A 13,559-nucleotide genomic window follows, 5' to 3' on the forward strand; every position below is an offset into this window, starting at 1 on the left:
TGGGTTCATGTGTCATGCCAGCACAGTAGCAGGGCAGCCAACAAGTGAAACTGAAATCTAGTTTTCCACATCCACAAAGGGATGATCATCATGATCAGCAGTGTGATCCCACAGTTTGAAAAAGTTTAAGAAAAAGAAAGGCGGGGGGGGGGGAGAGAAAGGAAAGATACTAGAAATAAAAAAAGCATGGACAAACCCAGGAGCAGTCAGTCACACTGGTATTTTCTTTTTGTTGGAGTATAAATTTACAAGTTACCATAATTTACATACCTCCCTTATGAAGATAGGCTGAGAAAGTTGGGGCTGTTCAGCCTGGAGAAGAGAAGGCTGCGTGGAGACCTCAGAGCAGCCTTCCAGTATCTGAAGGGGGCCTACAAGGATGCTGGGGATGGACTCTTCATCAGGGACTGCAGTGACAGGACAAGGGGTAACGGGTTCAAACTGAAACAGGGGAAGTTTAGATTGGATCTAAGGAAGAAATTCTTTACTGTGAGGGTGGTGAGGCACTGGAATGGGTTGCCCAGGGAAGCTGTGAATGCTCCATCCTTGGCGATGTTCAAGACCAGGTTGGACAGAGCCTTGGGTGACATGGTTTAGTGTGAGGTGTCCCTGCCCATGGCAGGGGGGTTGGAACTGGATGATCTTAAGGTCCTTTCCAACCCTAACTATTCTGTGATTCTAAGTCAAAAAAAGTCTTATTCACAACTGATTAAGCACTGTATCTCAAACTAGCACATGATGTTACTGTCTTTTTACAGGCTTCTGTCAAGTGAATTGCCTATGGTCACACAATTAACAGAATCACTTCACATTCCCAGCCTAAACTAGCTATTGAGATTTTATTATTTTTTTTTTTCTGAGCATGAGGTGCACTCTCATTTACTCTAAACAGAGCAAGAACGATCACCCAGACTTCATGTACTGCTCTCAAATATGTATTTTAAAAGTAACAGTCTGAAGATTTAGCACATGACATTATTGTACTATCTGGAAAAGAACATTGATACAAGTGGGAGACATGTTCTGAGAAAGAATAGCTCATGTTTATAACTCACAGGAGATTACATATACCACTTACTTGCTAGCCCTGACAGCATCCATTCCCATGAACTGTTCAAGCCCCATTTCCACAAATGGAAAAAGTTAAACAGGTTTTGAGTATTAGCTTGAAGAGAAAGTTTGCAATGGAAGTAATTACCAGATGGTTTAAGTTTACTTTTCTCAAAAGCATCAACACTGTATGCAGCAGCCTGTACTATTAACAGACAATATTTACAAAGCTTGCTTTGTAGGATTCTGAAAGACTTCAATTACCTCCTTTACTCCTTAAATAACCATCAGAGTCATTTAGTAGCTAAGTATATTTGAGCAGCTACATCTATAAAATAAAAGACAATAAAAAGAGCCAATTAAATCCATGAAACACAGTGGAGAGAGTCACTCACTAGTTATTAGTACTAGGTAGCTGCATATAGAACAAGATTTTTCTCTGTTGATTACAGATCAGACCAAACTCAATAATAAAGGTCAAACATTGGAGTTTCTCTACACTGACTGAGATCACATTCATTCCATCAAGTAAGGTAACTTTCACACACTTCAGCACTATACCATTCTTTGTGGCAGATCCTGCCCAACAATTAAGCATCTCTCCACCCTCCCTTCAACTGGGCATTTTACTGAATGAAAGTTGTGTTCTGGGATGCAATTTATTTAAAAACATTTATTTTAGGCAAAATTAAACAGACATTTGAGATTACATAAAATACAATTTCCAATTGGATCACATAACCTTTTCATTAAAAATGCACTGTTGAGTTGATATAAGTATTTTTGTATGGATTGGCCAGGTATGTAATATTTAACCATGCCATTTGCAGTCAACTATAATAAAAATCAGTAACGAAAAAGGTTTCTTAAAATGTGCAAATATTATTTTAGTGTTACCATTGATAATAAATGACCACTAAATAGATGCTCATTATGTAAAACTTTTTAAAGTACAATAAAAATACAAATTCTATTTGTTAAAAAAAGCCATTCCTATGGCTACTAAACATCCTCATTATACAAATTCCAAAATACTATATGACAAACAAAATTATAAAGATTTCTCTTTATGAAACATATACTATTAGTGATTTGATATATTTTAATATATATATTTATATATAACACTCTACATGAATGTTGAACACAGAATAGGAAAGAGGAAGATTAAAATAATAATCCAATTCATTTTTGTGGACTTCAAAGGTATATGCAGAAGTACGTTGTTGAACAAGGCATAAACATACACATGTGGTGCTGAATTTGCGAACTGTTTTTTCATTGTGAACTGTAACTGTTATAGACAAAAGCATAAGTATTACAAAAAACTTCTAATAGAAAAGGAATGAAAACAAAAAAAAAATCTAAAATTTTGGGTTTTTTTCCACATCTGTATGTTTTGAGGGGAAAAACCTAGAGTTTTTAAAGTTTCTGAATTGAACTAATGTGCAGTTTGGGCACCAAAACACTAATGATAATTTTCTGAGATAGGTTTAAGATGGTATTTTATTGCTTATGCTGAAGATTAATGAAGAGTATGCATAGACAGGTCAGCGTTCAACTTGCTAGAAGCTGAAAACTGCAGTTACTTCTGTTAACAACCGGTGGGTATGAAAGACTTATGAACTTATATAGAATTCTTACAGCAAGCTTTAAAATTATAGTAAGACATATAGCATTAAAGCAGACAGTGAAAAAAATACTCAACAGAGCCTGATTGTAAACACTCAGGTGTTGAAAGTAACTTACAGGACTGAGCCCACTAAATGCCTGCTTATATACAAAATTACATAAACTCCTAAGTAAATGTAAGACCATAATCTTCTTTCTAAGTTATGGTTATCATATAATGAATTCCATATTACATACTTTACAATTCAGCTATAAAATATCAGAAGAAAGGGCAGTTACTTTGTCCAGTCTGCAATTAGCAGTTCTTCTATGCTCATTAAACACTAATTAGCATACTAACAATTTGTTAGTTTATAAAACATGAATTAAGGACCTAAAAGTCTTTTGGATTTTGTAAACTAGTAACGACATATATACAGCATAGTAATGATACACAGTAAAGGAGATCAATTATACGGAATCCAGATTTACCTTTTAAGCATATATTAATGGTTAGTATTTTCTGCCTTTTCACTGCAATTTGAACTTTTTGTACTAAATATTAAACATTTTACTGCTTGAATATTAAATAATGGCTTAAAAGCATAATTTCAAAATGCTGCCAGGTAAAGTATTACATGTAAAACATGCTTGCATGTCTGCAAACAGAGAGATGTATGTGCGAGCTTTCTGAAGAACTTCTCCAGGCTAATAGTCATAAAACATAGTAATGGGGGGCAAAATGTGAGAGAAAGAAACATAACAGCATAATTTAAATCATATTTCATAAACAAATATAACTTTTTACATTTGTACAGGGCAAGACTAGAACTAAGTTGGATTTTTACAGAAGCAAACCTCACAAGAGTTTACATGTTGAAAAAAGCAATTTTTGGCACATGGATAATATCTGTGAATACGTGTTCAGGATTAAAAAAAACAACCAAACAACACTGTGTAGGATTTTCACATATAGTTTCTTGGCATCAGCACCTGCTGTCTAGTGGGTCAAGACAAAACACTGTGCCTTCAAGAGTTAATCCCATTTTGAACCCCTCCTGCAATGAAACAAAACATAGTTAACAAAAAGGAAAGTGACTTTTTGAGGGTTAAACTCTTTCTAAAAACATCTGAATTTGAGCCTAACTGTAGGACATTTCTCTCTTTACTTTAGAAGAAGCAGAATAATGGCTGAATTTTGGCCTGACCTTCAAGAGAAAAGTTACCTTTGAGTCAAGAAAATTAGTCTGTTAGGTAAAATTACTGTAAAGTTATAAGCCACTGGAAACAAGGGCTCTGAGCAGAAATGCTATGAGAACATCATCTCCAGGGACAGCTGTCATAATGTTCAGTTCACCATTGTCTTAACATACAGTTCACTTAGAGAATGTTGATTGCATGCTATGAAATCAGTAATAGGTGCTTTCATGAAGCAAATGTCTTGTAAACAAAATAAATCTTCTTGCAAAGCAACCTGTACTGGGATTACGCATAAGCTCAAGCCTTTTCTCATAATGTACAGCAGTAGCTGAAGCATGCCTTTTAGTTTTGAAAGATAAATCCCAAATCAAACCAGTTTAATTTCAAACAGATTTAAACCACAGGATAGAATTTTGAAAGCGTATCACTAATTAGTAACCCCACTAGCTACTGCCATTAGAAGAGTAATACTGAGAAACAGAATAAACCTCCTGGCAATAGTTATTAAATGGTCTGAGATTTTCCAAGTAAAATTTGAATATTCCTACAGGCAAATCCATTCTATGCGATGATGAGCCAGTAGCTCCAACTGTGTCACCAAGTTTGCCCTGCCTGGATGACATGGTGCTGCCAAAGCTCACCAGCATATTTGACTTTTTTTTTTTCCCTTTATTCACTTTGTACTTCTCAAAGGGTAACAGGAAGAGTACTGATTTGAAAAAATATTTCAAGCAAAAGATACCTGAAGCTCCAAGTCAAACATCTCCTGTTGTTCATTTACCAAAAGGATATTATTAATTGATGTAACTGCAATCACAGAAGCGGAAATTCAGAATTAGCCCTACAGTCTATCCTGTCATATTGTAAACCCTGCAGTTAAACTGAGTCTGAAATGCTAACCTTTTGAAGCACTTCAGATATGCTTTGAAGCATATCTAAAAGCTGCTTCCAGTTTTGTGATTGTAAAAGGGATAGTTTGTGCTTCAACCTGAGGATGCTTCATACAGGTACAACAGTAGCACAGCTACAGCAACTACTTTAGGAAGGACAACCATCTTCACTTTTAGCAATCCAGAGAGGCCTTCACAGAACACGCATCTCATTCATGTCCTGCATGCTCTTACCTTTCTATATATTCAAGCACTGTTTGTTGCTGTCTTAAGAAGCTGCACTTCCAATGCCCTATCTCTGGCTAGCTAAAAGCAAATCAGCTTATACATTTTGGAAGCACATACATCCCACTGCTTTTATGTTGATCATGTGTGATTTTTTAATTTTTTATTCCATACAAAATGGTATTTTGTCATTTAACACTTAGCTTGTGTTTGCTATTACTATTTTGAACAATTTCTGCTTTCTTGAAGAACAATGCTCTCCTTATCTTTCCTTCTTTAACTTCAGACCACTTTCCCCCCTATTTAGTCCTCCCCCTCTTTTAAGACGTGATAGTCTGCATTTAAAATGGTCATACTTTCACGTATTTGCAATGTGATCAATGTTATTCCATTAAGAGATTGCTGCACTATATGTATCATAATTATTTTTAAAAGCATGTTAACTTTATTACCGTAACTATTGTCTATTGTAAAACAAAATAGTGATGTGGTAGCCAGGTGCTGTTACCAGTTGCGTGCTTGAGAACCCAGCTTCTATTACAGGCAGAACTGATAAGGGAAGTAAAACCTACTACTACAGTATCAGGAACTGCATTGTTAACACATTCATACTTTAAAACGGCTCATGCACTTAGCTGTCTATAAAAGGAACATGACATTTCAATGTTCATCTGATAAATCACACAAAACAGACCGCCATTAAATGTCAGATACTACAGTTACTAGCAGGTTCAAAGTTCCATGCCAACCACATGATAAAAAAAGCCCAACAACATAAAGAGGACATCAAGGCAATCTAGATTGCCAACTGGGCACTTTTCAGATTTTAAAAGAATGTAAACCCCAGAGGTTCAGGTTTTTGGTTTGTTTGTTTTTTTTTTTCATGAAAATCTAAGTGAAGGACAAGAAGTGCGTAGGAGTTTAAACCAAAGAACTGGCTTAATCAATGTTCCTATTAAATTAAATGCAGTCTTCAAAAAGGGGGGGAAAGAAACCAATAAATCAGAACACCCTTGTCTAGCAGATTCCTTGGCAAAGTGATTGCCATAAAATTTCCAAGGATCACAAAAGCATGGCCTTCAGATCTCCGCAGCCATCTCTATTCCTAATCCTTCAAATTTTGCAAAATAACTCCAAATTCTTAAATGGTTTTTGGAATCTTCAAACCTGTATTTTGGCAAATATACATTGTATTTTTTAAAAAATGGCAATTAGCTGTAGTCAAGCAAGCTGTAGGAAGATAAGGTTTTACCAAAAGATTCTCCTTTATGTCCAGACACAGCTGAAGTGTAATTAATGCAGATAACAGAAGTATCCTATGCTGCAGAACTATGCTATGCAGAACTCTTTGAGCTTTATATCTGCTTTCAGGAATACAGTTTATACATACATCTGAACTGCATACATCTCTATCAAATCCTTTGGCTCCTGCTTGAAGCTGCTATATTATTATTATAGTATCCGTTACACAGTATATGTCTACTTCAGACTCTCCACTTCAAAACCCAGCATTTGCAGCTGTCATAATAATGAAGTCAGTTGGAATGACCAAGCTGATTACAAATTACGATTGTTTCTTTTTCTAACAAACTCAATTAACGTGTAATGCAGAATATTTTTTCTTTTAAAAAGACATATATAGCCAGCACTTGATACACATTACATACTATATATATTAAAAGTTACAATAATTTTAATACACAGCATTTAAGGTATTTTGCCTTGTGAAATTCAGACACTTCAGCTTCAAGTAGCATGTCTTAGCATAACACACTGCCTGTTCATTAAAACACGTGTGCCATGGCTTCCTGTACTTTAAAGATTCATGAAAGAGTAACTCCTCATGTGATCAGAAAATCTCTCTAATCTGCTGATTTTTAGGGAATGCAGAAAAGGCCATTCTCTGTTACTGGACAGGAGTGGAAGGGCTATGAAGTGTGCATCTATATTGCGCCTTGCCTCTCTGTTCATATCCTTATGATGACTATGTCAAGTAACTTTTTACTTTCATGGTGATTTAACACAAGGACTGAACATCTTAGTTACCCAGATAAATAATGGTATTGTACTAAAGGATATGATTGGTCTCTTGAAGAGAGTAGCAAAGCTTGTTTTCACTAGTGAAAGCAACCTGAAAACAAAGCCTCTTCCAAAACACCCACTTTTTTAGTTTCTCTGATAATAAGACATGAGCTATTCTGGTTAAAACCAGTAAACAGTAAAAGACAAAGAACTCTTTTTTCCAAGAAGATAAATTTGCCAAAACCTTACTGCTTTGAGGTTAACTCGTCACTTCACAGTAACTTCATGAGCTTAAGTCAATGCAAACCCTATGAACCAACGATAAATTTACACATATCTGAGAAGATAATTTAAAGGGCTGAGGGTAACTTATTTCAGATAGGAAAACATCAATCCTACTGACTGCTTCAGGGCATGCAGGGGGAATGGCTTGCAGCTCCTGGAAGCTTTATGATATTAACTACCTTGAGATTTTAGTAAATTATAGCAGCTGTTGCTGGTATGATTCATGATCCAGGGGAAACTTCCCTTCAACTGCAAGATTTCTGAGAAAACAGATTAAATTTATTAATGTCTGAATGCAGTAAAAATAGTGAAATTAAAGTATGTTTCAGCATAAAGGTGGGGGAAAGGGGAGGTTGAACAGCCATCAGAGAGAGGCCTGAGATGTAAAAGTCACATCTCAGTATATGTTTGAGTTTTGAGCTCTCCAAAAAGATCAACAGACTGGACTGAGAAATGGAACAGAAAGAGCCTAAGTGTGAAATCTGGACCCTCACTGAAGTTTAAATATAAAAGTGTTCTCCCAGAGGTCAGGAAAATCTATCTTATCTCTTTAAATTCAGAATATTGGATGCAAAGGAAACCACCCACTCCTTAAAGGGCTTATTCTCCAAAGCCTCTTCTGTGCTGCACTTTCCCATCCCACTTTGCTTACACATCACCTTCCAACGCACACATACACTGAGACACCTTTCTGCAGACAGGGGTATGTTTGACAAGGCATCCGACATAGCTTTGCAGGAGAAATAGGGTAAGAGAGTCTGGACTGAGCTGCTCCAATCAGGTTGTCACTGGCTGCTGCTGAGACAGCTTGTTTACCACTCAGTGCAGGATAAGCTGTATTTAACACCCCTCAGAGCGAGTTTATATTTTGAACTATTAGATGTGTTCATAAGTAACTTACCTTTGTATATTTAATGGAATATGTATTTGCTGAAAGTCAGACTGTACTTTCATAATGTGAACAGGTTCCTTCAGTTTGCATTTCACAAAAAGAAAGAAGCCTGTATTTTTCTTACATGTTTCTTTACATTTTCCAGAGCACATTGCATATTCTGTGCTTTTACCTTTAGCAGCATCCGTTTCACCTTCCTTCTTATCAGCTGTATATCTTAACAACCATTGACTTCTAGTACAGCTATCTCATGCTCATTTCAAGCTTTTAAGTAATTATTTCCAAATAAAAAAAAATTTCACAAATATGACTGGATTAACACAAAAATACATGTATCAAAGGTTTTGCTTAAACCATTTCGCTAAGGACAATCTGATAATGAAAATGGAGATTTCACTAGTACACATGGAAAATAAACAGCAATGAAAATGAAGGCTTAGTATTAGCAGCTAATAAGAAAAAGAATCAGCTTTCCTACCTTAAAAAATTGTAGGTCACTGAAGGTTTTAAAAGTTACATGAAACTCTTTACATATGTACACACATATTCACAAAAACAAAGACACCAGACATGAACACATACACACTTCAATTGTAAATGCTTTAAATACCATTATTAAAATATGATATACCAACCATCGCTGACGCTGGGCACCCAGGAAAGCACAAGAAGATAAAAGAGATATTAGGAAAAACATGTTTCAATCTGCATTTTACCACCTAGTATAATACTGTACATAACTTTTGGTTTGGACAAAGTTAGAATTTTATTTTTGTTTTCAGACCTTGTTAATTTTATACTTGTTCTCAACTGGATTATAAATGAACAAGTTTTGTTTCTACATATAGACCCACTAGTTAATTTTCAGTGGAAGTGTCAGGGTATGCTAAGACTGATAGACTAGACGCTCCAATTGCTAGATAAAGCATACAAAAAAAAGTTGGAAAAACAAAACCTGTATGTGCAGAGGGGAATACAGGACCAAGGCAATATTCTTTGCAATGGGGCGTAATAATGGCATCAGGTTTGGAGGTTTTGTTATTGTTTGTCTGCTTTTTTAGGTCAAGAAAGTACAAACAATGATGCAAGTTTCTCATTTTAAGACTTCAAAAATCTTTGACAAGGATTTCTACTGTTCCATTCACTGATGTTTTATGAGGTGATAGCACTTTGCAGGCTTATATGCTAACAATCAAACTATCATTACCTGTAATAAGAACTCTTAGTGTGTGACACTTGGGTATTTTCATAGGATTCTTCCTAGTAGCCAGAGATGCTAGTATACTTTTTCCTAAAGTGGGCTATAGACAATGGAAACATTGATATATATCACTGTGAGGTGCTTAAAGATTTGCTTTTTGTGCTAAAGGGCTTGGCAATAACATTATTTCATTTACAAAACCCAAGCATTTTTACTGGAATTGTAAAGAAGCCAGTTTTGGCTTTTAGCTGCTATCAGAAATTATATGGGCCAAAGTACAGGTGACCCACAACCTCAGTTTCTTACTTCGCTGTGAGTGGAGTTTGCCAGGGGCGACACCATAAACTGACATGGAAAATGAAATTTCATAGTGAACAGGAATTAAAAGATTATACTCAGGAAAACTAAATGGTGTTGAAATCTTATTTCAGCCATTTTGAAATGTTTCTGCTGCTCTCCAGGCAGAAAAAAGAAACTGAAGGAGCCGGAGAGCTACCTCTCTTGGACCTTGTGAGATCATGAGAGAAAAGAGGGCTAGAAGCCCTGGGAACACTTTCTGCTGAGGAGCCAGGATCCTAGAAATTCAAGTTTCCAGTATTTTCAGCCGTCTGTTTTGCTGTCAGGCTGCTGAAAAACACACAGATAAGAAAGCTGGCAAGGAACTAGCACTTTGGAAAGTCTGACTGAAGACAGTGAGTTATTCCAAAACTTGACGGCTTTCTCCTAGAACTGCTTCAAAATTGTATCAGCAGCTGAACAGATAAAATTGAGAGTTTTAGAATCAGCAAACATTTTCTGACAAATGCTTGCACTCAGAATTCTTGAATCAATTCTCAACAGTTTAAGTGCTCCAGAGTGCCACAGTCAAATACAGCTGGTTTTAAAGGCACCTGACACTTTGCCTGTGCCAATGCTATGAAAAACTAGACTGATGTCACGGATGGAAAGATGAGGGTAAACCGGGATGATGGTGATTGCTAGAACTGAATAGTAACAACATCAGGGGATCTGTAGGACTCTTGCCTCAGCTCTCTTTTTCAGCTCCCTCAGAACCTTCCCAGATAGGAACAGCAGTATCCAATTTGATTACACTGCTGTGACCCCCTACATTAGTGCAGGTGTCTATATTAATACCAAGTAAGGATCTTCAGGCAAATTCAAACTTCAACTCAAAGACCATGAAACACACTTACAAAAACAATAGTCAAAACCAGTTTTTTTCTCTATGTATTTGTGTGTAGTCTAGAATACATTTTCAGAATACTGTAAACATGTATTTCAAGAAGAGTCATACAGCCACAGAAAACTGCATAATTGATAACTCAGTAGTTACCTGCATCTCATCTAGTTTGGACTGAATGTCTGGAGGGAAATCTCCTGCTCCACAGCTAAAAGGGTCAAAAGGTTCTGCTCCAAAAAGGTCTCTCTCTGGAACAAGAGAAAAGTGAGTCACTGAGAGAAAAAGTATGGGCTACGACAATAGCTCTTGGAAAAAGTCAGCTTCCATCTCCTTAAAGGCTGAACAATAGCACCTCCAAATCTACAACTGATTAACCACAACACCCAAATTTAAAGCCAGGTCTTGATTAGTTTTCCTAAGTTTAATGTTCAAGTATTTTTCCAAGAACACCATCAACCTCTGTTTAATGCTTAGATTTCATTAACACTTCTGCCAGTAAAAGGAATTTTAGGGATCTGATAAGTTGCAATTTGAAGAGGGCATCTCCAACTTAAATGTGCTCTGGATTCGGTGTGTATGAGGAGTTTCAGAAACAGGAAGGGAACTGGACATCGGTTGTCAAATTTCACCCTAACATTATGTCAGAAAAATATTGGAAACAAACTAGCCTTCGTGTCCCCTGTCTCCCACTTCCCACCATCAGGGTTAAGGACATCTTCATAAGGACAACATCTACTCTTCCTCATAGAAGGGAAGGCCTTCATTTGATAGAGTTCCTCAGCGCACACCTGATATTAACTAACACCATTTGTTAGGGTTTTAAAATGTTGGATAAGATCAAGTCAAGAAAGAATGCATAAAAAAATTATAGGAGCATGAAAAGTCACTTATCCTAAAATTCCACTAAATCTGGATCCATAATAGAATGATTGCAAATTTCTCTCGTTCAATACCACACTGTTTCTCACTTTTCTTAACTGTAGTATGCTTTGCAGCGGTCAGGGGATTTTTGTTTTGTTTTTGTTTGGACAAGAAGAAACACCTCCAATATTTTTTTCCTCTTTTTTTTTTTTTTTAGAACAGTTCTTCAAATCTGAGAGCCCAAATATTTATTTTTTTTTTTAATTCCTTCTTAGTAATGGGAATTTTTTTCCCTCTACATGTAATGTTCCATCTACACAGAGTTTTTCTATCCCACACTGGGTTGAACTAAAGCAGTAAGTTTGGCAAACAATGATAAGACAAGGGGTAATGGGTATAAACTGGAACACAAGAGGTTCCACTTAAACTTGAGAAGAAACTTCTTCTCAGTGAGGGTGACAGAACACTGGAACAGGCTGCCCAGGGAGGTTGTGGAGTCTCCTTCTCTGGAGACATTCAAAACCCGCCTGGACACATTCCTGTGTAACCTTATCTAGGTGTTCCTGCTCTGGCAGGGGGATTGGACTAGATGGTCTTTTGAGGTCCCTTCCAATCTCTAACATACTGTGATACTGTGATACTGTGAAAATTATTTTGCTAACTCTACTCAACCACACTGATTGCAAAATTTACAGAACCAAGTTAATAGTCTTTTCATTAGTAGAAATAAAATTAAAAACATATCCTATCTCCTAACTTCCAAGGTTGTCCAGCAAGAAACCTGGTAAGCATACTACCTACCTTAAAACAATGCTAGCTTAAGAACATGAGAATAAAAGGGGCTATTAGTAACTTCGAAATTACTGGTTAATTTTAGATTTAGAACAAAATTTTATCCGTTACATCCAAGATACAAAAGCTGACAACTGACTACTTGACACAAAATCCATGTTGCAGTGTTACCAGTCATGTTATGAATACTGAAGCACGTGCATGTAGCTAAATGGTCTTTACTTTGGCATCCCTGTTGTCAGAATTTTAGATGTGTAGTTGTCCAAGCTCTTCAACAATTATTGCGCATGTTAGTCTTCTCATTGGTTTTGACCTGATTTATTAGGTGTTATCAGGCTGCACAAAAAGCATTTTAAATTATTAGCAGCTATCAGCATTTACTCCCATAATAAAGTACAGAAAAAAAAAGGAACTTGATTAATTACATATTTCAAAACCTGTGGCCAAACAATTCCGAACTGCCACATGGGACCAGGAGATGGCCCAGATCAGAGACCTTTATTCCAAAGGCCTATCTTACTCAAAAAAAGAAAAATCTAGTTTTCCTGGCAGAGGCAGACCACCTGCATACAAAAGAGACTTTAGGGCACTGCTAAAGTATAGTTGCACTACTGCATGGGATCTCTGTAAGTTTATCTGCTAGTGTTCACTCCACCATTCATGGGGGGCTCCTTTTTAGCAGAGGTGGGATAAATTACTGATTTTTTATTTCAGGCATGAAGATTAAATATTGCCTAGCATACTCCCCAAAATAACTGTAGCAGATACAGGCATTTCTTTCTCCAATACACAGCAACCAGTAAACCTCTGAAAATGATCCTTTCAAACAGCACATATAATTTCCTTTCCTTTTCCCATTCCTTTCTAAATGGAAATAAATTTACAGTGTGGAAAATTAACCAACAAATTCAAAATGAAATACTTGTTTTACATTCACAACTTAAATCACAAAGCCATTAACAGGTAATACATTCTTGTTTCTGTGACATTCAGGACAAGAAACACGTAATACTGGAGAGTAGCAACCTGAACTCTGTAATAAACCAAAAACTAACAATTCCTAAACAAAACTACAAATATTTGGCATTATGCATCTCAATCTTCTTTACCTCAGCTATCATGCAGGCACAGTTATGTTTATATATCCTTTCCCCAGTTCTAGAGGAGCTGTGATGACAAATAAAAATTAATCACACTGAAGACAAGCACCCATGAAAATATTTGGAATAAGCTGAGGTAGTAAAGTCCAGAAAGCCTTTCCCTTAGCTGAAGGCTACTCCATATTTGTTTATTTTGGAATTATTACAACATAAAAAATGGTTCCACCATTATTTTGACAACATACTCTTA

At 36.3% G+C, this 13,559-nt stretch overlaps 1 protein-coding gene across 1 annotated transcript in view; it reads right to left on the minus strand.

Moving 5' to 3' along the window:
• Positions 1 to 3,647: 3,647 nt before the first annotated feature.
• Positions 3,648 to 13,559, minus strand: part of GULP1 (GULP PTB domain containing engulfment adaptor 1) — a gene marked incomplete at both ends in the record, with an annotated part of 83,422 nt that continues 73,510 nt past the window's right edge. The window contains 2 exons of the mRNA XM_080622053.1: positions 3,648 to 3,719; positions 10,710 to 10,804. Coding sequence (XP_080478179.1) covers positions 3,648 to 3,719; positions 10,710 to 10,804 — 167 coding nt within the window. The remainder of the gene's footprint in view (positions 3,720 to 10,709; positions 10,805 to 13,559) is intronic.

The sequence above is a fragment of the Psittacula echo genome (assembly GCF_963264785.1).
Source record: "Psittacula echo genome assembly, chromosome: 6".
In the NCBI taxonomy this organism is placed as follows: Eukaryota; Metazoa; Chordata; class Aves; order Psittaciformes; family Psittacidae; genus Psittacula; species Psittacula echo.